The sequence below is a fragment of the Lactuca serriola genome, chromosome 5 (genome assembly GCF_051521515.1).
Source record: "Lactuca serriola cultivar US96UC23 chromosome 5, Lser_US96UC23_V15, whole genome shotgun sequence".
Lineage (NCBI taxonomy): Eukaryota > Viridiplantae > Streptophyta > Magnoliopsida > Asterales > Asteraceae > Lactuca > Lactuca serriola.
This window is the reverse complement of record NC_136412.1, coordinates 184,243,079-184,266,781: the sequence shown is the minus strand read 5'-3', so window position 1 is coordinate 184,266,781 and position 23,703 is coordinate 184,243,079. Positions and strand designations below refer to the sequence as shown.

At 34.2% G+C, this 23,703-nt stretch overlaps 1 protein-coding gene across 1 annotated transcript; it reads left to right on the top strand.

The window, feature by feature from the left end:
- The first annotated feature begins 303 nt into the window (after nt 1–303).
- Nucleotides 304–1,434, top strand: LOC145050004 (uncharacterized). Its single transcript, XM_078998326.1, has 2 exons — nt 304–595; nt 746–1,434. The coding sequence occupies exons 1-2, from the start codon at nt 304–306 to the stop codon at nt 1,432–1,434; spliced, it is 981 nt and encodes a 326-aa protein (XP_078854452.1).
- The last annotated feature ends 22,269 nt before the right edge of the window (nt 1,435–23,703 follow it).

Genomic DNA, 23,703 nt, shown 5'->3' with positions numbered 1-23,703 from the left:
TCAACATGTGAACTTGGCATCTTCCAAGGCGTTAAATTGCCAAATGACGGCCCGTTGATCTCACACCTACTATATGCAGATGACGCATTATTTCTGGGTGAATGGTCAAAGCAAAATATCAATAACCTTGCTCGGATCCTGCGGTGCTTTCATGCGGCATCTGGATTAAAGGTGAATTTCAATAAATCAAAAGTTTTTGGAGTAGGTGTTGAGATGCGAGAAGTGTCAAACTGAGCTAACACTCTTGGATGTGAACCATCCTCCCTCCCTTTCACATACTTAGGAGTTCCGGTGGGTGCTAACATGAAATTGAAGAAGAATTGGAAACCAATCATAGATCGTTTTCAAGCCAAACTGTCAGCATGGAAGTCTAAAACTCTTTCCTTCGGGGGCAGACTGACTCTTATCCAATCAGTCCTCGGTAATCTGCCCACTTATTTCTTGTCTCTTTACGTAGCTCCTGAGGGTGTTATCCAAACCCTTGAGAGAATGAGGAACAGGTTTTTATGGGGGGCATCTAAAGAAAAGAAGAAAATTCATTGGTTCTCATGGGACACTGTAGTTGCTCCCAAGAAGGCAGGTGGGCTGGGCGTTGGTACAATCAAAGCCCTGAATATATCCTTAATAATGAAGTGGTGGTGGAAATTCAGAACCGAACCACATCACCTTTGGGCGGAAGTTATTTCAAGCTTGCATAACCTCAAGGCAAAATCTGATGAGGTGTATTAAAAAAAATCACTATCAGGTGTGTGGAACAACATCGCCGGAATAAGAAAAGATCTATTAAGCAAAGAAATATCTGTCCACTCTGTCTTATCAAAAATTTCTACTGCTAATGGTGCTACCTGGAGGAGTGAGTTATCCCCAAATGGGATATACTCAGTTTGTGCACTTAGACACAGATGGGATTATCGGCCCCCCAATGCTGATGGCAATTTCACCTGGATTAAAGAAGTCCCACTAAAAGTTAACTGTTTTATTTGGCGGGCTAGAAGGGGGAGGATTCCTGTTGCTTTAGAGCTATCAAAGAGAGGGGTAATTCTGGAATCTTTGACCTGTCCCATGTGTAATGAACAAGACGAAGGTGCAGACCATGTGTTGGTTGAATGTCGATATGCCAAACAGGTATTCGAAGGAATTTCAAGATGGTGTAAGGTAAACACGGCGGATTGTCAAACGATAAAGGAGGTCGAGGACTCAGTTTCTCAGCTGGGGTTGGGCCATAATAGAAGCATAACTCTTTTGGCAGTGTACTTTGGAGCCTTTTGGAGCATTTGGAAATCGAGGAATGCAAGAGTTTTCAACAAGAACCGGATCCCACCCGACAAAGTCATCGACATGATAAAATCAGCGACGTATATTTGGGTTAAGAACAGGGGCAAGTTTGGTAGGTTTACTTGGGCAACATGGTCTCAATGCCCTCTAGATTTCTAATCTTTTAATTTTTCTGTTTTGTCATTTACTTTTCTTTTCCTTTGTTTCTCTGTATGCTTCTGGCTCGCCACTAATCTTGGCTCCTGTATTCTCTTCATTTTATTTATATATCATTGGCCGGCTCAAAAAAAATCTATTTTTCATTTTTCTTATTTTGCATTATTTATATATCTAACACCCAATTTATCAATAAACATAGTCTAATATACACCTTTACTAAATTTATATTATTCGGGTAATTGAGAATTTTATAATTAAATCGATAACAAGTTCCGTTGCTGCTTTACGACAATTGTGTTACCAAATTGATGTTATTTGTTTAACATTACTTAATAATATTGTCTTGTCATTCATTTGGAATGTGTGAGAAAAATAAATTGGCATTTATATATATATATATATATATATATATATATATATATATATATATATATATTAATAAACGAAACCCTTTATTCCTATGTGGCATCTCCTAAGGCTAGAATTTTACAAAGTGAATTGTCTATTTTGCCCCTCTCCTTTAAACTCCTATGTGTCCCTTTTATTGGTTTAAAATCGAAATTCCTTCTGGTGTCGATAATTATAATCTCGTGTAATCAGCCATGATTATCTACTCAATTTATCTTTTCTGTTTTTTCCCAAGGAATAGATGATACAGCACGATTCATCTTTATCTTGCACGATGTTGGATATTTCTTCTGTTTTTTCCGACTTTTATTTGTTGCCACCTTGCTCGACCATCACGCTGCCATCAATGCACCATCCACCGATGTCCTTACCGTCTCCCAACGTCACCATCAATTACCACCATCTATTCTCCCATTCTGTTAGGTGAGTTGATTTCTATCGGGTTATTCTTTTATGCGATTTGAACTCATCGACACGACTACAATTTTATTGAAGAAGAGGAAACCCTAGATTCTTCAACACTTTCTGCTTCCAACACCTCTAAACCCTCTCGATAGATTTTTGCTTTCAACGCCTCTATACCCTCTCTGTAAAAGAAACCTAACTCTTTCCTCTCACACACCATGGGTCTAACTTTTGTTTGTGTAAGAAATAAGGTGAGTTTTTGTCATATATTCATCGATTAGGAGAACAATTTGAACTATTTCGAGTTTGGAATTGTGTAGGTCCCTGCTTCGCAAGAAGGTTGTTTGCAGGTAAACAACTAATGATCCCCCTGCTCATATTCATGTTATTAAATATTTTGCCCCTAAATTCCTTTCTTTCTCAGCAACAGGTTTTAGATACAAAATTTCATATTTGAAGGCAGGTTTGCAAAAAAGTACAGATGTGGTGAGAACAAGACAAACATACAATAGACTCAAACACCTACATTTAGTTGTAATGACAGGTTTGTATTGTCTCTTTGGTTTTTTAAGGATTTTTTTTGGTAATATGAAATTACTATTATTCAATTCTTTTGAGTTTTTAATCTATAGTGAACAACTTATTTAGGTTTCTGGTGTGTTTTGAAAATGAATTACAACAACTCTTATGTAGTTCTAATTAGATTGTCAGTGGAATGTTTTGTGATATTCGGAGTTTTTTAGTGTCACTTACTGTCTCTATTTTTGGAGGTTTTGTTGTTTTTTTTATCACATTTATGTCTTAAGGTTTTGAATTTGACAGTCTTTTTGTTTGATTTGTTATTTGTTTTTCCTAATGCCTAGATGCAGATAAGATGTTCATGTCAATTTGCAAACCAAGTGTTTGCTAAAAGTCCCAAGTGAGAATTTTAGTTTTATAACCAAGTATTTATAAACAAACATCAATATCTAATTTATTCGACTTAAATGAGAGCATAAGCTATTAAGAAGTGCAATGAATAATGTTGAAGCTTCTTAATCAGTCGGAATGCGGGATGCATTCAAGGCATCAAGCAAGATTAAATTACCTTTTTCCACTTGTATTAGGATTTAGGCCATATTAATCGAACTATTTATATATTATTTTGAAAGAATATAGTACCCTCACGTATATCTTAGTAACATTCATAGGTTTGGCCACAAACCGTTGAGACATCCTTGATGAGGCCCTTCCTAGGGGTCTTCTTCTTCACCCGGTAAGCATTTTACACTTCATATTTCATATACTATATGATTTTTTTCAACTACGTAGCAATATGGTATTTGCTAATTTCATGGAAATTAGCTTTTTTTCAACCATTTTATTCGTTATCCCCTCTAACCACTAATCTAATCTCATATTTAAGATGTCTGATTTCTTCAAATTGAGGTATAACTCAATTTTTCTTTATTTATTTCATAAGCAACATAACATTCTGCTTTTGATAATGTTTTTGCTTATTAGCAACATAACATTCTAAGGTGTGTGTATATATATATATATATATATATATATATATATATATATATATATATATATATATAATTTGAAGGTAGGGCTGTCCTTTCACTGTGCAAGCAAAGTTTTTTCTTCAACACAATGATTATTAAGTGCATTGTGTGTGTGTGTGTTTTTGTAGATCTTAAGGCTGTAAACACATACTAGGATGAATCTTTATGTAGATTTGCTCAAAGGATTTTGATAATGAAGTTATTAGAGAACATGGGTGAAGTTTTTGTGGTGAGAGCTTCACAATTTCTCCTACTTTTTCTTTTATTATGAAAGTTAGCGGAATTTATGCTCTACCGATTACTGTCTTTCTTAGTTGTTGTTGTTGGAATGTGGCTTGTGGTGGTTAATTTTTTGAAATAGCAGTTTAAAATTGTTTACATATTTTTTTTAATATACTTTTTTAAGATTATCTAAGAATTAAGGTTTTAATTTTAGATAACGATGGTGCTTACAAACAAAACTTCAAATATTGTTTATAAAGAAATTTTTAGAAAATTTTAAAAAAGTTAGTTTTTAATTTGTAATTTATTATGTTATGTTTATTTATCTTTATTAAATTTCTGTTATATTTAATTTTTCGTATATTAGTGTCATTTGCATGATTGATTATGTGTTTTACATTTTATTCAAACTCATATATATATATATATATATATATATATATATATATATATATATATATATATGGTAGATTTTAAATAATCAATATAAGTTTAAACAAATATTATATCTTATAAATTTAATAAAATTTTATAAATCTTTGATTTTTCATTACCATATTTAATTAACTATATATTTTTTTCTTACCCGTGGTTCCACGGGTTGTAACCTAGTGTATATATATATATATATATATATATATATATATATATATATATATATATATATATATATATATATATATATATATATATAATTGAAATATTTTCTGATTTACTCTTTCGATGCACTATGAAAAAACTATTTTCCTTATATGTTTATCTTGTAATCTCAACATATGTATCTGCAACTACATCTCCACCCGCTAAGATTCGATCATGGTAGCATTTCACTCTATGGGAAAACTCTTTTTAATGCTAATTTTCTAATGGAAATCCACGACAACAACCTTAATTGTTTTTAATAACAACATAGATATAAAGTACTATTTCAATAAATGTTTTTATAGATGTATCTGGGCCATTAAAGAAGATGGATTCTACATGTTTAACTAAGGTAAGATAGTTGCTCACCCAATCAAGCTAGATGATTGTTCATAAGATGAGTGACGTATTTTAGGTTTATTTACACACACGTGTATATATATATATATATATATATATATATATATATATATATATATATATATATATATATATATATATGTATATTTGTGTAAATATATATACTCACACACTAAATAATCAAGACAACCTATCTTAATATTGAGTATTTGAATTATTGTATTACTTTTAAATACTTGTAATTAAATTTGTATCAAATATCACGAATACATCTTAAAGATTCTCTAAATATTGATCTTTAAAAAAGAAACATGTGTAGCCATGTTCATACTTTGTTACTATAATATTTTTATGATAAAAGACAACATGGTAGATGCATGTGGTAATTACAAATATCCTAAATAGTCCATTTAGTGAAAAACTTAATCAGTGTTTATAAAAACTTGAAGGTACTCCTTCATTGTCTTATTATAATATTGTTTTATCATCGTTGTTATATAGTTTGATAATGACATATAAAGCCGATTTTTATAGAAATTCTGGTTTTATGATAAGACAACTAATGACTTAAGGCTGTTGTAAATGAGGATTTACATCAATAATAATTTTACAACGAAGTCTATAGGGTTTTGTGTAAGGTTTAAACGTTCGAATTGACATATTTGGTCAAAAACACTAAAACCGTCAAAATTAACCAAGATAGTCAAATGTGCAAATTTTTTATGTTGATAGCATTAAATCTATTTAAAAATTTAAGTTTTTTAAGATGGCGTGACATTCCCATTTTCACGGTCAGAAAGCACCGATTTTGTTTATGCTTTATAAAAATCAGAGTACCACTTTTAATAAAAATGTTTCGGAATTTTTCCCAGTAAAAGATGATAAATACGTTATCAAACATTTCCGAAGAAAAGTAATATTATTCATTTTAAAACATTTTGGATGTCATCGTCAATACAGAAACATAGGCATAAACAGAATTACATTCATTATCACTTGTGATTTCTATCTCATTAATCTCTCAATGTAATATGACTTCAAATCAACACCTGTGATATAAATAAACTGAGTGGGTCAAGTTGGGAAACCTGGTGAGTACATAGGGTTTTCAACCCACATTAATATAATTATTATGTTTAATCATCAAACAATCAATCAACTCAATTACCCATCCCTATTATCTTATTTACTCTTAAGGATCTACCATAAGAATCAGTTATTCCTCGTTCATTCATTCCTAAAGATTATCCTAAGGAATAGGACGAAATCCATCGTTACTAATGACACATCTGTCAAGCACAACTGCTAATATTATCACTTAGGCGCAGCTGCCAAAATTGTGACATTCTTTATGGGGCGCATCTGCCAGTATAGTCCTTTAGGCGCATCTTCCGGGGTTATGAGGTTCTCAAGTGTAATCATAAGGCTTCTCACATCGTCTACCTCTCACTCTTACCTCATGGTCTATATTCCCTCTCAACTTATCGTCCAACTCATATTTCATCTACCCAAGTTTTACCCAACATATTATGTAGATATAAATACATATATGGTTTAAATCATATAAAACTTGTATAAAATCGTTCATCCAGCATAGAGAGCAAGTATACAGATAATATGCACACATACCACGTAGTCTATATAAAATACTTCATATCTATGTGTTAGATGAAAGTAACTATGCACTCACCTGATAAGGTGGTGACGCGGTTCTCGGACAGCACTTCGTTTACTTTAAAACAATCTGCTTCACCAAAACCTAGTACCATTACCACTAGAGTTTAGGCTAACGTTTTACCAAGACTAATTAATAGTCTAGCTATTATTACTATTATATAAGCGTTAAACAATACTCTTCACACACTATGTACAGACAGGGGCCAGACATAAAACACCGGAGGGCAGGACCATTTTGGCATATAACACTTCTGAAATCCAACAACCCTATGCGGCCCTTTAAACCAGATTCCCCGTACCACGAGTGGTTAAAAAGATATTATAACGTCACTTATATAACTCATAATAATAGTCCAAATAATTATTATAAGGTCCTAATAACATTACCATATTTAAATAAAAGCTATATTAGAAATAGTGTAGGCGTATCTCACTTACAGCGGACTTTTATTAAAAACCGAGCTTTGCTAGAGCAGCGTTTCGGAGCAGAAAGTTTTTCTTCTCGGAGCCGTCTGGCGCTCCGGGGCTTCCTTCTCATGCTAGGGAGGTTCCCTAGACTTGGGAGAGGTTTAGGTAGGCTAGAGAGAAGTTAGAGAGAGAAATAAAGGCTTATGGTGTGAAGAAAATATGAAGGATTCATCCTTTATTTATAGGAGTTTTATAGTAAAGTAGCCCTTAAGTTTTGTCTATATCTTCCGAGTACGATCTCTGTTTTCTATGTTCTTTACATCCACGCATTGGTATTTACGAGTACTACAAATTTCATTTAGACCCTGCCGGCTATTCTCATTCTATCTCAGATTTACAAAACTGTATTCGAATTCGCCGCACTTGAAGAGTAGAGACTAAGTTTCGTCCATATCTTTAACATAGGAGCTCTATTCTCGACATTATTTATATCCACGCGTTGGTATTTATGAGTATTACAAGTTTCATTTAGACCTCGTCGGCCAATTCTTATTCTATCTCAGATTTAAAAATTTGCATCGAATTCGCCGCGCCTGAAAAGTAGAGACTAAAAATTGACCGATCTAAAATTTGAATTTCGGGTTGTGCACTGCTATGCTAAATCTTAGAAAAATCATAACTTCCTCATACGAAGTTAGATTTGGGAGTTCTTTTATGGACGCTCTCAGTTTAACATATTCTACGACTTTTGTTTAAATTAATAAGGCTAAAAATTCATCTATCGTAAATTCACTATTTACGTCTCCCGGTGCCGTGCCGGTTTTGCCGAAAAACTTCGACGGGTGAAAACTTCGTCGTTATAACTCGGATTTAGGCGTTCTTTATATGTACGAAACCTTTGTAACATATACTACAACTTGGTTTAGATTAATCCCTCTATATAATCTTCCATCAAAAACTCATTTTTGATGCTTATTGTCTCTAAATTGACTAGCCCGAATCTGCGGGCGTTATAATTATCTCCTCCTTAGGATGATTACATCCCGGAATCATCAACAAAACAGGATGTGCACAATGACTCCATACCTTATCTCTTCATCCTTGGTAATAATCGTAACGTCTATGTTCCTTCGAATAAATATCTATCTCTTGGACTTCTTACTACAAACAGTGCTCGATCTTGCACCCGCTCTTTATACTATGTTGTAACCTTCGAGTTACAAACTAAATACTTATTGGAGACTCCTTCTTCTTCTTAATGAACTCAAGATAATTTCTCTAATTACTACAATGGACCGATGTGTCATATTCTAATGACCTATCATCGTGTGATGCAACGTTTTGACTCAGGTCTCTTAGAGTCAAATTCCAGAATGGAATATACCTTCCTTCATGTCATAATGTGATATAATCACCTTTTAGCATGAGGCATTTCTAGCTACAAGTTTCTTACTTTAAGAAAGATCACAATCGCTTTGATTATCTTTCTCTTCAATCTTCTGGCTTAAGTCAGATGCTACGTCAAACTTGGTTCTCGTAACCACGCAACATACTAGTCGTAGTCGGACTCAATTTGGTATGACCACTAGGGTCAGAATAACAATCATCTTCTTAATCTTTACCGAAACAATGGTAACAATATACTTGAATAAAACGAAATCAATTACTAGCTTCTTGGTAACCTTGTGACTTTCCCTGATCCAAGCGTGAGTCCTATGCTTCCGGTAGTATAGGCCTCTACTGTCACACCCCCAAACCTGAATGGCGGAAACGTTCGGGGGCGGATGACGTCATGTCCAGTATCACAACAATTGTATAGTAAAGAAAGTACATACCACCATATTACATTAGTTGAAAAGTTTACATGATTGTATCAATACAAGTTCGAAAGTTGATTACACAAATCACGATTCAAAAATATGCAAGCAACGTCATCGCGTTAAGCTTCAAAAGATTGCTGACAACCTGCCTTAGTGATTCCCTAAGAACACAAGTCATTTCAAAGAAAAAGTGTCAACAATTAAGTTGGTGAGTTCATAAGTAGTGGTTTGAATAAATGTATGCCATTCGAAAGTTCGTGTATGTAGTTTCAGAAAATCCCATATTTTCTTACAAGTTGTGTAGTAAATCGTTTCATATGTGAAATGTATGTTTGGAAACAGGAAAAATCCTTTATTTTCCTAAGTGTATAAACGCAGTCTTTGAATGTTCAAGACCGTAAACTGTAAGCACTATACCATGCTCAAAATGTTGTTGTATAGTATTATTTTAAAAGTAAAACTATGTGAAGTTCGTTGAGATGCGTAAAAGTAAATCATAATACTACTTTTCCTGTAAAGATATGATACTGCATTAATCGTATATTCGGTGAGTTCTCATAACCATACTATCATATTTGCCTGCATGCGACGGTCTTCAGGCGTTGAAACGTTATGACACTTATCATCCCGCGGACTGTAGCTAATAGTCAGGGTGCGGGATCATCAGTCCCATATAGATCTATACACACTTGTCACGCTCTCCGGCCGGGAGATTCTGGTTATAAGACAGGACTTACTATAATACCCCCATTGGGTATAGTGAAGATGTTGTCTCACAAATTCTCAATTATGTTACGTATCTTAAGTGTATGTTTGTTTTCGCAAAGTCTATCATTTTTCAAAGTATTGCCAAAACCATAGTAGTAATGTATATATTCCCGTGAATATAAAATGTTGTAGTTGAAATGCTCACTGTTGTTATGAAATCGTATGCGTATTTATAAGTAAAACACATTTTTATTTATAAATCATGTTGTATTCCAAAGTGGGGACAGTAATGTTTACATGTTAACCAAACCATTTGTAAGAACATCATGCAATGTATACTCAAAAGTTTGAGGTTTTCATGTGAGTAAGGTTACGTTTTTTTCTTGAATTCTCCCCCGTATAGTGATAAAAGTCTTTTAAAATCATTTAAAATAGTAGAAAAGGGGGGCATGAACTCGCTTGTTTGGGTTGAAGAGAGTGAGACGAGAATCGAGTAGAACTTCGACTGCGGAAAGCTGCGTCTTCGGATTTCTCGGGGATCTCGGTAGCGTAAAACCTCCGCCAAGGCTTGGATGTGGAACCGAGGTCATTGGGGTAGTCTCTGGAGCTCACAAGAGAGTATAAGTGAGAGAGAGTGGGGAGTTGAGTGCTAAAAATCTGGAGCTTATGCACTCTTTATATAGTGCTGGAGCACCCCGTATGTTGGGCGTACTCTAGGGATACGTTAGGTGTACTCTAGAGTCGTCAGCGCTTACGACTCGGGTCTAGCTGAGCGTAGAGTCTGCTAGCCAATGGGACACGACACTGCGTCTGAGTACGCTGGGCGTACACTAAATTACGTTGGGTGTAATTTGGATTTCCAAACTTCTAAATTCGGTAACTTTCACGTATGAGATTCATTTTCCGCGTTCGTTGTATCCACACGTAGGTGAGACTGCACTCTACAACTTTCGTTTAGACTCCGTCGGCTATTTTTGACTTTATTTTTAATAAAATATCTTTAATATGCCGGGACTGATAAAGTCCGTTAAAATTCCATAACTCTTCTATCCGATGTCCGTTTTCGTCTGTCTTTTTACCGTTGCGATGCTCTTATCGAGATCCTCAACTTTCGCTTAGATTGCGTCAACTAAAAATGGCTCAATCTCTATTTCGAGTTTTTAGCTGTCTACTGTTATTCTAAAACTTCTAAAAATCATAACTTCCTCATATGAAGTCAGATTTGGGCGTTCTTTTTATGCATATTTACAGCTTAACGATATCTACGACTTTTATTTAGAAGCCTAAGGTTGTAAAGTATTTTATTGGAACTTCGTGTTTCATGCTTAAAAGCGTCTTACCGATATTGTTACGAATCTTAAAATGGTCATAACTTCTTCGTTATAACTCGGATTTTTATGTTCTTTATATTGTTGGAAACCACAACACGTTATGTATCACCTGGTATTCTCAACCTGAGCTTTTTGAACATTTTATTTTTGACGTTATTTTTATTAATTCACGTAAAATTACAAAAGGAGTTGACTTTTGTCAAACATATTGATTTGAAATATCGGGTTGTTACATCTACTACCTTTCACACCTACTCATACTCGTCCCAAGTATTGTCTCGTAGTTCTCCAAATTAGTATAAAAAAAAATAAGCACGTACAAATGTGTCTAAAATCTACTAGCACTTCTTCCATGCGTATCTTCGATCATCAATTCTGCTTCAACTAGGTTGGCGATGGAAACGCCATACGATGGGACAACTTTAGGAATTACACTAATCGTTCCATCATCACACCAATCGAAGGTGTACTTCAAACGTACCATACTCCTCTAATTGTATTGTTATCTTTTCATACATATTCTAAAGGCAAGATACCACTCTTACAATATCTTCTGATAGGTGTCATTCACTATCATAAGCCTTTTCATTTCCTTCATTTACTCAATTCTATACGAGTCTTCACCACGATGCTTTACTCACGAAAGCATGCGTTCAGTGCATCAAGACGAGAATATAGATATAGGAGATTTAGACGTGTAATCCTCCTTATTGCTCCGAAAAGTTACATGCCAGTTCTAATACCGTAATTAAACATTTAGAAATCTAAACACATAAAGTTTCCAAATCTGGTCGGCAACAAACCATAGATCCGATCAAACGATAGCATAAAGCATCACAAATCATTTAGCACGTAAAAGCAATTTAGGCATCATTCCTAAACTTAGCTAGTGCTTGTGTCTATTTAGGTGTACTACCTAAAATATATTAGACACACTCTTCACGATCATCAGTTAGCATTCTAAGTGTAAGTCTAGAAATAAATCCTTATTCCTAGTTCGATTAAACTAATGCTCTGATACCAACTGTGACATCCCCATTTTCACGGCCAGAAAAGACCGATTTTGTTTATGCTTTATAAAAATCAGAGTACCTCTTTTAATAAAAATGTTGCGGAATTTGTTCCCAGTAAAATATGATAAATACGTTATCAAGCATTTCCGAAGAAAAGTATTTTCATTCATTTAAAACATTTGGGATGTCATCGTCAATATTGAAACATAAGCATAAACAGAGCTTACATTCATTATCAGTAGTGATTTATACCTCTTTAATCTCTTAGTGTAATGTGACTTTATATCAACACCTGTGATATAAATAAACTGAGTGGGTCAGGTTGGGAAACCTGGTGAGTACATAGGGTTTTCAACCCACATTAATATAATTATTATGTTTAATCATCAAACAATCAATCAACCCAATTACCCATCCCCATTATCTTATTTACTCTTAAGGATCTACCCTAAGAATCAGCTATTCCTCGTCCATTCATTCCTAAGGATTATCCTAAGGAATAAGCATGAAATCCATCGTTGCTAATGACACATCTGTCAAGCACAACTACTATTATTATCACTTAGGCGCAACTGCCAAAATTGTGACATTCTTTATGGGGCGCATCTGTCGGTATAGTCCACTAGGCACATCTTCCTGGGTTATGAGGTTCTCAATAAGGCGCTTCTGCCGGTAGAGTCATTTAGGCGCATCTGCCAGGGTTTAATTACGAGCCTGCTTGTGTTCCACTGGACTGTCTAGAATAGTCCATGGTTGTCATCCATACTCTGCTAGATGACAGGAGCCAACATTTTGAAAAAGGCTTCTCACATCGTCCACCCCTCACCCTTACCTCATGGTCTATATTACGTCTCAACTTAACTTCCAACTCATATTTCATCTACCCAAGTTTTACCCAATATATTATGTAGATATAAATACATATATGGTTTAAATCATATAAAACTTGTATAAAATCGTTCATCCAGCATAGATAGCAAGTATATAGATAATATGCACACATAGCACGTAGTCTATATAAATTACTTCATATCTATGTGTAAGATGAAAGTAACTATGCACTCACCTGATAAGGTGGAGACGCGGTTCTCGGACAGCACTTCATTTACTTTAAAACAATTTCCTTCGACAAAACCTAGTACCATTACCACTAGAGTTTAGTCTAACATTTTACTGAGACTAATTAATAGTCTAGATATTATTACTATTATATAAGTGTTAAACAATACTCTTCACACACTATGTGCAGACAGGGGCCAAACATAAAACACCGGAGGGCAGGACCATTTTGGCATATAACACTTCTGAAATTCAACAACCCAATGCGACCCTTTAAACCAGATTCCCCGTACCGCGAGTGGTTAAAAATATACTATAACGACACTTATATAACTCATAATAATAGTCCAAATAATTCTTATAAGGTCCTAATAACATTACTATATTTAAATAAAAGTTATAAGAGATATAGTGTTGGCGTAGCTCACTTACAACGAGTTTTTATTAAAAATCGGGCTTCGTTGGAGCAACATTTCGGAGCTGAAATCTTTTATTCTCGGAACCGTCGGACGCTCCGGGGCTTCCTCCTCGTACTAGGGAGGTTCCCTAGACTTGGGAGGGGTTTAGGGAGGCTAGAGAGAAGTTAGAGAGAGAAAGAAAGGCATATGGTGTGAAGAAATATGAAGGATTCATCCTTTATTTATAGGAGTTTTATAGTAAAGTAGCCCCTAAGTTTCGTCCGTATCTTCCGAGTATGAGCTCCGATTTCTAAGTTCTTTATATGCGCATGTTGGTATTTACGAGTACTACAACTTTTATTTATACCCCGTCGGCTAATTCTCATTCTATCTCAGATTTACAAAACTGTATTCGAATTCGCCGCGCTTGAAGAGTAGAAACTAAGTTTCGTCCATATCTTTAACATACGAGCTCCATTCTCGACGTTATTTATATCCACACGTTGGTATTTATGATTACTACAACTTTCATTTAGACCTCGTCCAATTCTAATTTTATCTCAGATTTACAAATCTGCATCGAATTCGTCGCGCTTGAAGAGTAGAGACTAAGCTTCATCCATATCTTTCGCATAAGAGCTCCGTTTTCGACTGTCTTTTTATCGTTTAACTCCTATTAATGATATCTTCATTTCTCGTTTAGATTATTTTGGCTAAAATAATCTAATTCGAATTTCGGGTTGTGCATTGATGTGCTAAATCTTAGAAAAATCATAACTTCCTCATATGAAGTTAGATTTGGGCGTTCTTTTTATGGACGCTCTCAGTTTAACATATTCTACGACTTTTGTTTAGATTACTAAGGCTAGAAATTCCTCTATCGTAAATTCACTATTTACGTCTTCTGGTGTCGTGCCGGTTTTGCCGAAAAACTTCGACGGGTCATAACTTCTTCGTTATAACTCGGATTTTGGCGTTCTTTATATGTACGAAACCTTTGTAATATATACTTCAACTTGGTTAATATTAATCCCTCTAAATAATCTTCCATCAAAAACTCATTTTTGATGCTTATTGTCTCTAAATTGACTAACCTGAATCTGCGGGCGTTACATGCTGTAATTTAGGTCAATGACTATGAATGGTCAAGTTCACAGTAAGTCTCATGGAAATCTAACTCATTAAGTTTTTGTGCATCTAATGTATAATAAACGAGTTATTTCAACTATTATAAGATACTAGATGGTATCTTACTTCCAAATGTGTAAATTGACAAACCAATCAAACAATTGAATCTGCAACCATAGGAATGCGTCTGAAAAACTGAAATTTTATATTAAGCAGTTTTGAGCAATACAAACACTATAGTCTCGTAGTACACGTTTTCCTGATTCCGAAAATATAAATAATGTCCAAAACAGAGTTCGTATGCAAAAGAAACAACCGTTATAAGAATCGAAAACCAGTATGTCAAAACCGTTTCTATTCGTTGAGGGACTTGCACAACTCAAATGAAAATTCATAAAACATTTTTGAACTCAGACTATAGCCTAATATTTTCATATTTGAAATATTTTTGATATAAAATACTTATAAAAATTGAAAAATCATTCGTTTTCAGATTTATTAACTGCGAAACCTTAAACTATTGATTTCGACATGATTTCAATTATTGACAATATATTATGGAAATAATATAGTGTTATCCAATCTAGTTATGTGAATCTTAACGAAGAGATAACTCAAAATTTGTAACAAACTTATGACAAAAGAAAATAGGTTATATTTATCAAGACATGATTTGTAAAAGTTTAAGTATACATACATATGAATACTAATAAGATTGTCTATCAAATGTATATACAATTATGGGCAAAAGAAAACAAGTTAAATATATTATTTCCCTCACATTCCAATTTAACCAATACGTACACAAAAAAAAAACCTAGGAAAATTTATTGTATACCAATTTACACACATTAATATATTATACATAAATAACAATTATTAAACCAAAGACAGATAAAATTACACACAAAGAAAATTTGTTGGTATGTCTCAAGTTGCTTACACTCTTCGTTATCCAAATGAAGACTCAAACACTATACCCTACAATTACAATCTGTATAAATAAATCATCTGATAATATATATATATATATATATATATATATATATATATATATATATATATATATATATATATATATATATATATATCGTACACACTCATACCCACGTGCTACTCCCACAAGTTAATACTATGACTCATTATTCTTAGACAAAATTGCAAAAATGGTCCTTGTGGTTGGCAAAATTTTGTGATTTTGGTCCAAAAAGTTTTAATGGTGCACCACTAGTCCAAAATTGGATATTTTTATTGTTTTTGGTCCCTATCACCATGAAAAGACTATTATACCCTTATAGTTGTTTTTTTAATTACTTTATGTTTGTTTTACTACTTTTAATTAAATAAAAAAAATAAGATGTCATCCCCTCTCTCTCATACGATCCCCTTCTACCACTTCTTCCCCCTCATGTAAATCAATTCCACCACCACCTCCCTCCGATGGTTGGATCTAGACAAGGAAACCAAGCAACAACTAGTATTTACGCTACCCTCCATCAGAGATATGGTTTGCCAGATAGAGTCGTTGTCGAAGCCAGAGTTTAGATATCGGTGCTACGGTTCGCAAAACAAAAATGGTAAAACCTACATCACCACCATCTGTGTCCGCCTCTATTCCAACTGAATCACCACAAACCCTATTTTCTATCGTTCCCAATTTAGTGTGTGTCGATTTCAAGAGTTTTTTCCATGGATTTACATGTATGGGTGTCGATTTTAAGATTTTTTGCTAATCATTTATAGAGGACGACAATCGTCGTTACAATAGCTGAAGGTGAACAGAGGTGGAAATGAAAAAGGCATACGAAGGCAAGTGATGCAAGTGGCGACGGAGGAGGCAGACGACATCAACCACAGTGGTCGAATTCCTCTCAGACTTCGTTGTTTCTCAGTCCTACTGTGGTGAACACATCTGACAAAAATTTGTGCAACCGTAACTCCGATCTCCTCTATGATCCCACTGCCCTTCTTCGGTACTGTTGGTGACGATAGAAGGGAGTAGTTCACCAGTGACCGGTGGGGGTGGGGTGAGAAATTTTCAGTTTAGGCGGTGGGAGGTGGGACTGCAAAAATTTAATATTAAAGAGAAACGATGGGATGTGGGGCTGAGAAAATTTCAATTTAGAGATAGGCGGTGGGAGGTGGAGTTGTCGTCGTCGTCCTCGGAGGCAAGGCCGACGGTGGAGGTTAGGTCTAGCCAATAAAGAAGGAAGATCGAGAGAGGGAGAGGGGTGGGGACTGGGGATGATGACTTAGGTGGGGTCTTGGGTTTTTTTATATTTATTTAAATAAAAGAATAAGAAATGTTATGAAAATTGATAAAAAGAAATTAAAAAACAATTTTAGTGGCATATTAGTCATTTTAGGTCGGGTGTGGACCAAAATCACACAAAAATGTCAACCAAGGACCAAATCCACACAATATATTCAAATTGGACCACTGATGCACCACCAAACTTTTTTGGACCATAACGACATAATTTTGACAACCACATGGACCATTTTGTAATTTTGTCTTATTCTTATGATTACACACACAAGTTTGTGCTCTCATTCCTTGCACTCCATCTTAAACTAAAAAAATTCCTTGTTTCTTTTAACCAAAACTATACTCAAGACAAAATGTACAATATAAAGATCAACAACAATTAAAATCTTAAACTAAAAATTTATGGATTCAGTATTTTCTTTTCTGCCTACATCGTTCTTGATCTGGTGTCTACCTGCATCCAGGAAGAAATACAGCCTCCCTTTCATTCTTCCTTTGTTCTTTCTTCCTCCTTCTTCGTGGTAGCCTCCCATGCTCTTCCTATCTCTCTAATACCAAAACCCACACAACCATGATTTATATTCAAACAATCAAACCCAAAAACCCATCTAAATCTATTGATTTAAACCCCCATTGAATTACAGCCAACACAAAAAGAAAGAATTTTCGTGTTATTCCCTACCTCCCATTAGTTTCAGTCAAGACAAACAAAAGAAGAAGAAAAACAGGGGAACCACCATTCACTTACTATTATCAATCTGAACGACACCCAACATGTGTTAGGAAAAATAGGGTTTGTGGTGGAGATCTGGATACCAACTTGGATCGTGATATCACTTTCCGAACTGATATTTCTACCCTATGCCTGGGTTACAAGAAATTCAGCCTAGGATAATCCAAGTGGACACTTACGTTTCTAGGCACAAAAACGTAAGCCAATATGCTAGAGGATTCTGTGAATGTATGATGAAAAACGAGAGCTTAAGATCGTAACCCCCTTCTGTAGACGAAGAGTCGTTTATATACTAAACAAGATTAGGGTTTCATTAGGGTTGAGCCATCATCAGTTGCTTTGGAAGCAAGTAATATTAATCTGGATTTAATGAGGACTTAGGGTTATTAAAACTAACGAGTTTCGTTAGTTTTACCATAATCACCCTCAAGAAATAGAATTTTCCACTATGTTCCCACATGTAAAATTCGGTGAGGTTTTGGGGCGCTGCCCCAAACCCCACGGGGGCTCTGCCCCTTGGACCCCACTAGGGGCATTGGCCCTAGACCCCACTAAAGGGGCGCCGCCCCTTTGGAAACCCTGGACCCGGGGGCGCTGCCCTCGACCCCCGACTAGTCGTCGAACCGGCTTCTAATTCGATCTTATACATGCGTGCACTCTGCACAACTCCAGACATATATTAGAGTACAAATTATGAAGCCCATTAGCTCACATGTTAGTTCCAATTACTTAAAATGACATGGTGACACTAAAATCACCAACAATAGGCAGTCGGAACGCTGCCTGCCACCACCATGATAACCCACCTATTTCTATCGGTCTTAACAGCCTCCCCCGTCACGATGCCCACCATAGAATTATCATGCCTTCTTCATTTGGGTTTGCTGTCGGACGAATGGAAGAGCCACCTACTGTCACCGCTTACTATTGATCCCCACACCCCCCTATTCGTCGAACTCACCAAAGAGAGAACCCGAATAGGTGTTGTCGGTATTGAACCCCCATTCGATCACATGTTGCTGCTATTCAATCCATTTGCCCACCATCGCCATTGCACGATCCCACAACCACCAATGACCCACCAACTGTTAACCACCTGGTTCCGTTCGGTTTTCCATTGCCGACGATGTGAGCGGATCAGTGAAGGGTCACCGGAGACCATTCCTTGCTAATTTCATCGCCAATTCGTTTCCCTTTTTGATTGATGGGAAAATAAGGGCACAAGAGCCTAATGTCAATTTGTATACGGGAATAAAGGGCCCCGACCCCTTTTCTCAATTAACGAGTTTTGGCAAGACTCACCCCTCTATTTGTTTAAGATAACCATATCAGTCCCTCCCTTGCTATGTTCCAACAAAATGAGTCCTTTTTCCCAAAAGTTTTGTTCAATTAAAACAAAACAGCCCCTCCATGGAAAATTCTTTACAAAATAAGTCCAATTTTCAAACATTGATTCCATTTAAACCACTTCAGTCCCTTCCTTTATTCACTTTAACCAAATAAGTCATAGTTTGGTTAATTAAATTACCAAATAGCACTAATAGTTTAAATTCGTAATGAATTGGTCCTGAGAGCACTTCAAAGCTCAAGAATTATGGATTTGCGGTTTCCCACGTCAAGCTTATCAAAGAAACTTAATTCGAACGATTGGAACTCACGCTACGAATGTGAGTGCTTACGGCTAGGGTTGTAAACGAACTGAACGTCCGACGAACCATTCATGAACTGTTCGGCGGGAAGTTCGTTTATCTTCGTTTATTTAATAAATAAATGAACATGAGCAAAAATTATCGTTCGTTTAGTTAAATGAACGAACATGAACAATGGTCTCGTTCATTCATTTATGTTCATGAACGTCCGTTTATGATGTTCATTTACGTTCGTTTAAGTTTATTTATATTCATTTATATTCAACTTTTTTAATTATATTGCTATATTATATGTTCATATATGTTTATATATGTTCAATTGTGTTTTTTTTTATCTTTGTTCGTTTATGTTCATTTAGCATGTTCACGAACATAAAACGAACGAACATGAACAAAGTAATTTGTTAAATGAATGAACATGAATAAGAAAATCTTGCTCGTTTATCCATTCGTGTTCGTTTGTTGTTCAACTAACTTAAATGAACGAACATGAAAAATACCTTGTTCGTGTTCGTTTGGTCCGTTTACAGCCCTACATGTACATAATCACATGTGATTATATGTATCAAGTCACTTATGATTTATATTGATAATATTCGTTTTCTCATTTTTTATTCAAGAATTTTCTCATGTATTTAATCATAAGTGATTGTATGTATTTAATCACATATGATTAATGTGGAAAAAGATAAAAGATAAATCGAAAACACGAAAATGAATCTTTTGTACATAAATCATATGTGACTAAATGAAAAAGAACAACTATTGAAAGGTATTGCGAAAATTAATATTGTCCATATAACTTATATCTGGTTAGATACATATAATCTCATGTAATTAAAAACACAAGAAGAAAAGCAGAATCAAGAACGTGAAAATGAGTATTTCCACATAAATTTTATGTGATTAGACACGTATAATTGTAACATCCCCCTCTGCCACGTATCACAATATTGTCCGCTTTGAGCTCCCGCCATGAAAACCTCCTAGGGGGTCACCCATCCCTGGATTGCCCTCGCCCAGGCACACTTAACTGCAGAGTTCATATGGGATCTACTACCCTCACGACTTTAAAACGCTTTGTAACAGAGAAGGTATCCACACCCCTTTGTAAGGAAATGTTTCTTTCTCCTTCCCAGTTAACGTGGGATCAGGTACAACCCACCTTGACCCCCTAGGTTGTACCTGATCCCACATCGACTGGGAAGAAGAACGAAACATTTCCTTATAAAGGGGTGTGGATACCTTCTCTGTCACAACGCGTTTTAAAGTCTTGAGGGCAGCAGATCCCATAAGAACTTGGGCAAAACAATCCAGCAATGGGTGATCCCTAGGAAGTTTTCGTGTCGGGAGCCCACAACGGACAATATTGTGATATGTGCCAGAGAGGGATGTTACAGATGGTATCTCTCACATCCCCAGCCGGCGGCATAAACACTGGGTGGTGTAACGTCAAATATTGAACAATACAAAATAGTTTTATCATAAACTAAATACCTTTATTAATAATAGAAACATATATTATTATTCTAGCTTCTCAAGTTCCTAAAAACACATGCATTTTGAAAAAACATCAACATAAAGTTGGTGAGTCCACAGGTTTTGATTCTAAGTAAATTATAGTACTTTTCCAAGTTTAAAAAAATATAGGACATAGTTTGAAAATATCATTTTGACTTATACATGTTTCTAACATATAGTATAAATCTAAGGTATAATGGTTTACTTACTAAATTGGTAGTATACCTATAAGTTTCATATACTATGAATATAAGTGTTTGTAATCTCATACGAGTAAAAACCGCTACGTATAAATCTTATTTCAATTCTATATGAGTATGTGTGCTAGGTATAATTGGTTACTTAATGAATAAGTAGAATACCTACAAGTTCCTTATACTTAGAGTATAAGTGTTTGGGAAACTTATACTTATCATTCATACTTGTATATCGACAAAGTAAAATGCTTCTAAAATTTTGCTACCATGAGTCTGTAACTGCTGCTAATATGACGCCAATACCTCTTAATGGTACTATAAAGGGTTCGTACCATTATAAAAAACACCGCGTGCTTCATCGACGTCGGATCAATAAAAATGACCGTTTGTCACTCGAAAAACGTTGACTTGTAGCTAGCAACCACGGGTGAGGGTGTCAACCAGTATAGATTTTTACACAACTTCCTCGTTGGAAAAAGCGGGCAAGTTCGTCACCCGTAAAACCGTTGGGTTGTAGCTAGCAACCACGGATGGGGTGTTAACCTGCATAAATCTATACACACAATTTCCTCGCTCACACGAGATTAGCGATTACAGTCAGAGGATTTCCACTAAGATTTCCAATCTTAGTTGATGAATAAAATAGCTCATGTAGACTTTGTTGACCTCCTATGGTTCCAATAGCGAAATCATATTCGTGTCTGAAACCCTAATTTACTAGACTATGCTTTTAAACATTATTCCTAATTTTATAATACTTAGGCAGTACAACAATTATAACTTGAAATAAAACCAGGCTTTATCTTAACATAAAACCAATAATAAAAACATACTTAGCAAGTATATATAGAACTCCCGCAGGTAACTTCAGGACTATATCAATAACATACCAGGTTTTATCTTAACATAAAGCCAGTAATAACAACATATTTAACAATTAGTATATAGAACTACCGAGTATAACTCCGGAACTATATTGCACATAATATACTAGTAAGCTACCCGCACGATACATCGGACGATGAATAGTTTCATTCCGACGATTAGTTTTTTCTCAGGCGATGAATAATTTGCTTTCAATCTATATCGAGCGGTCGACTGCTCTTTTTTTTTTTTTATCATTATCTATTTTTTTTCTGTCTCATCTTTTTTTATCCGGTTTTGTTTTAGTCCACTTTTGTATGACGGTCATTTCCGTTTATTTTTTGGTTTGGATTCAGGTTTTAGGTTTCAATTTTATATTTCAATTCCACTTTTAATCACTTTTCGACAAATTAGACTAAAATTTTATCAACCAAGACATCGTTTATATAAAATTATTTATGTTGTCACATTACATTAAATTACAAATCGACATTTCCTTCTAAACGTTTCTTTGCTCAAAATATTTAATAGATATTAAGTTTTATATACCTTTTATTTATATATATTTAAAATAGCTCTTCTTTTAGACTTTATTAAAATTAAAATAAATGACATTAAAATATTAAAGATTCAAGAATAGAGGATATTTAAACGTTACAGATAAAAAATCAAAATTAAATGAGATGTATATAAACCAAATAAAAAAGAAAGTGTATTCTCTTTTATTTATGTTTTTTGTTATTTATTTATATTTTCAATATTATAAAACTTAACCCTAAAACTAAAATTTATTTCCAAATAATAGATATTATATATATATATATACATTTTAATTATATTTTTGAATTTTATGCAAATCTTTTTCTATATATGAAAAAATGTATCTTGATTTATATTTTTGCATCTTTTATAACTAAATGAATTAATTAGGTATATTTATTAAAAGAAAAACATTGGTTGCGATTCCAATATATTAAATGATTTTAGGTTCTCTTTATCATACAAAGGTACTATACAATACAATTCTTACAGTACATAGGTATGTTATTATTTATCATCTATCATGATAATATAAAGTTTATTTTTAACCTAAAATATTATAAATAATTACTTTGTTATTTGTTAGTATATCACAAAAATAATACAAACACTCTAGCAAGTTTTTGATAGTTAAGGTAATGTTTAGTATTTATTTAAAATATATTATAAATATTTTAAAATTACTACAAATATTAATTTATTAGTGTCATTGATAGTCACTTGTTTGTAGTTATAACTGATGTGAATTAGTTTATATCGATTTAATTGATTTTTTTAATTGCAAGTTTCATAATTTTTTCATATTCCTACTAACATGAGTAAGTTTCATAATCTAAAAAAAATCATATCACATTTGACTTCCTTTTAAAAGTTATTGACATAAAAATTCATTAAATATGTGAGATTTTAAATAATGTGTCAGCCTGTTATTGTTATTTACTATGTAATATTAGGATGAGAGTTAATATAATCTAAAATCTAGACGTGCACTCTATATCATATTTCAAATTTTTGTTTTAATATATGCTAGTCGTTTACTCGTAAAACGGCAGCGACAAATAGTTTTCAGACGGTGATTAATTTATTTCATTGAATAGTTTCCTTACGACTATTAGATCAAACCAAAAAACCATCAACTATTAATAAATATACAAAATAGTCATAATTCATTAGTTTTTACTGTGCTCATTGCAAATTGCAATTAATCATTCAAAATGTTAACTACAAATTATTGTAACATCTAAATTTGTTCCGAAACTTTAACCGCTTTGATGTGATGTTGGCTCGAAATATTCAACCCATTTTTTTATTTCATGTATGTCGAGTTGCTTTTTCTGGTCATGAAATTTCATTTTAGAGTTTTTATA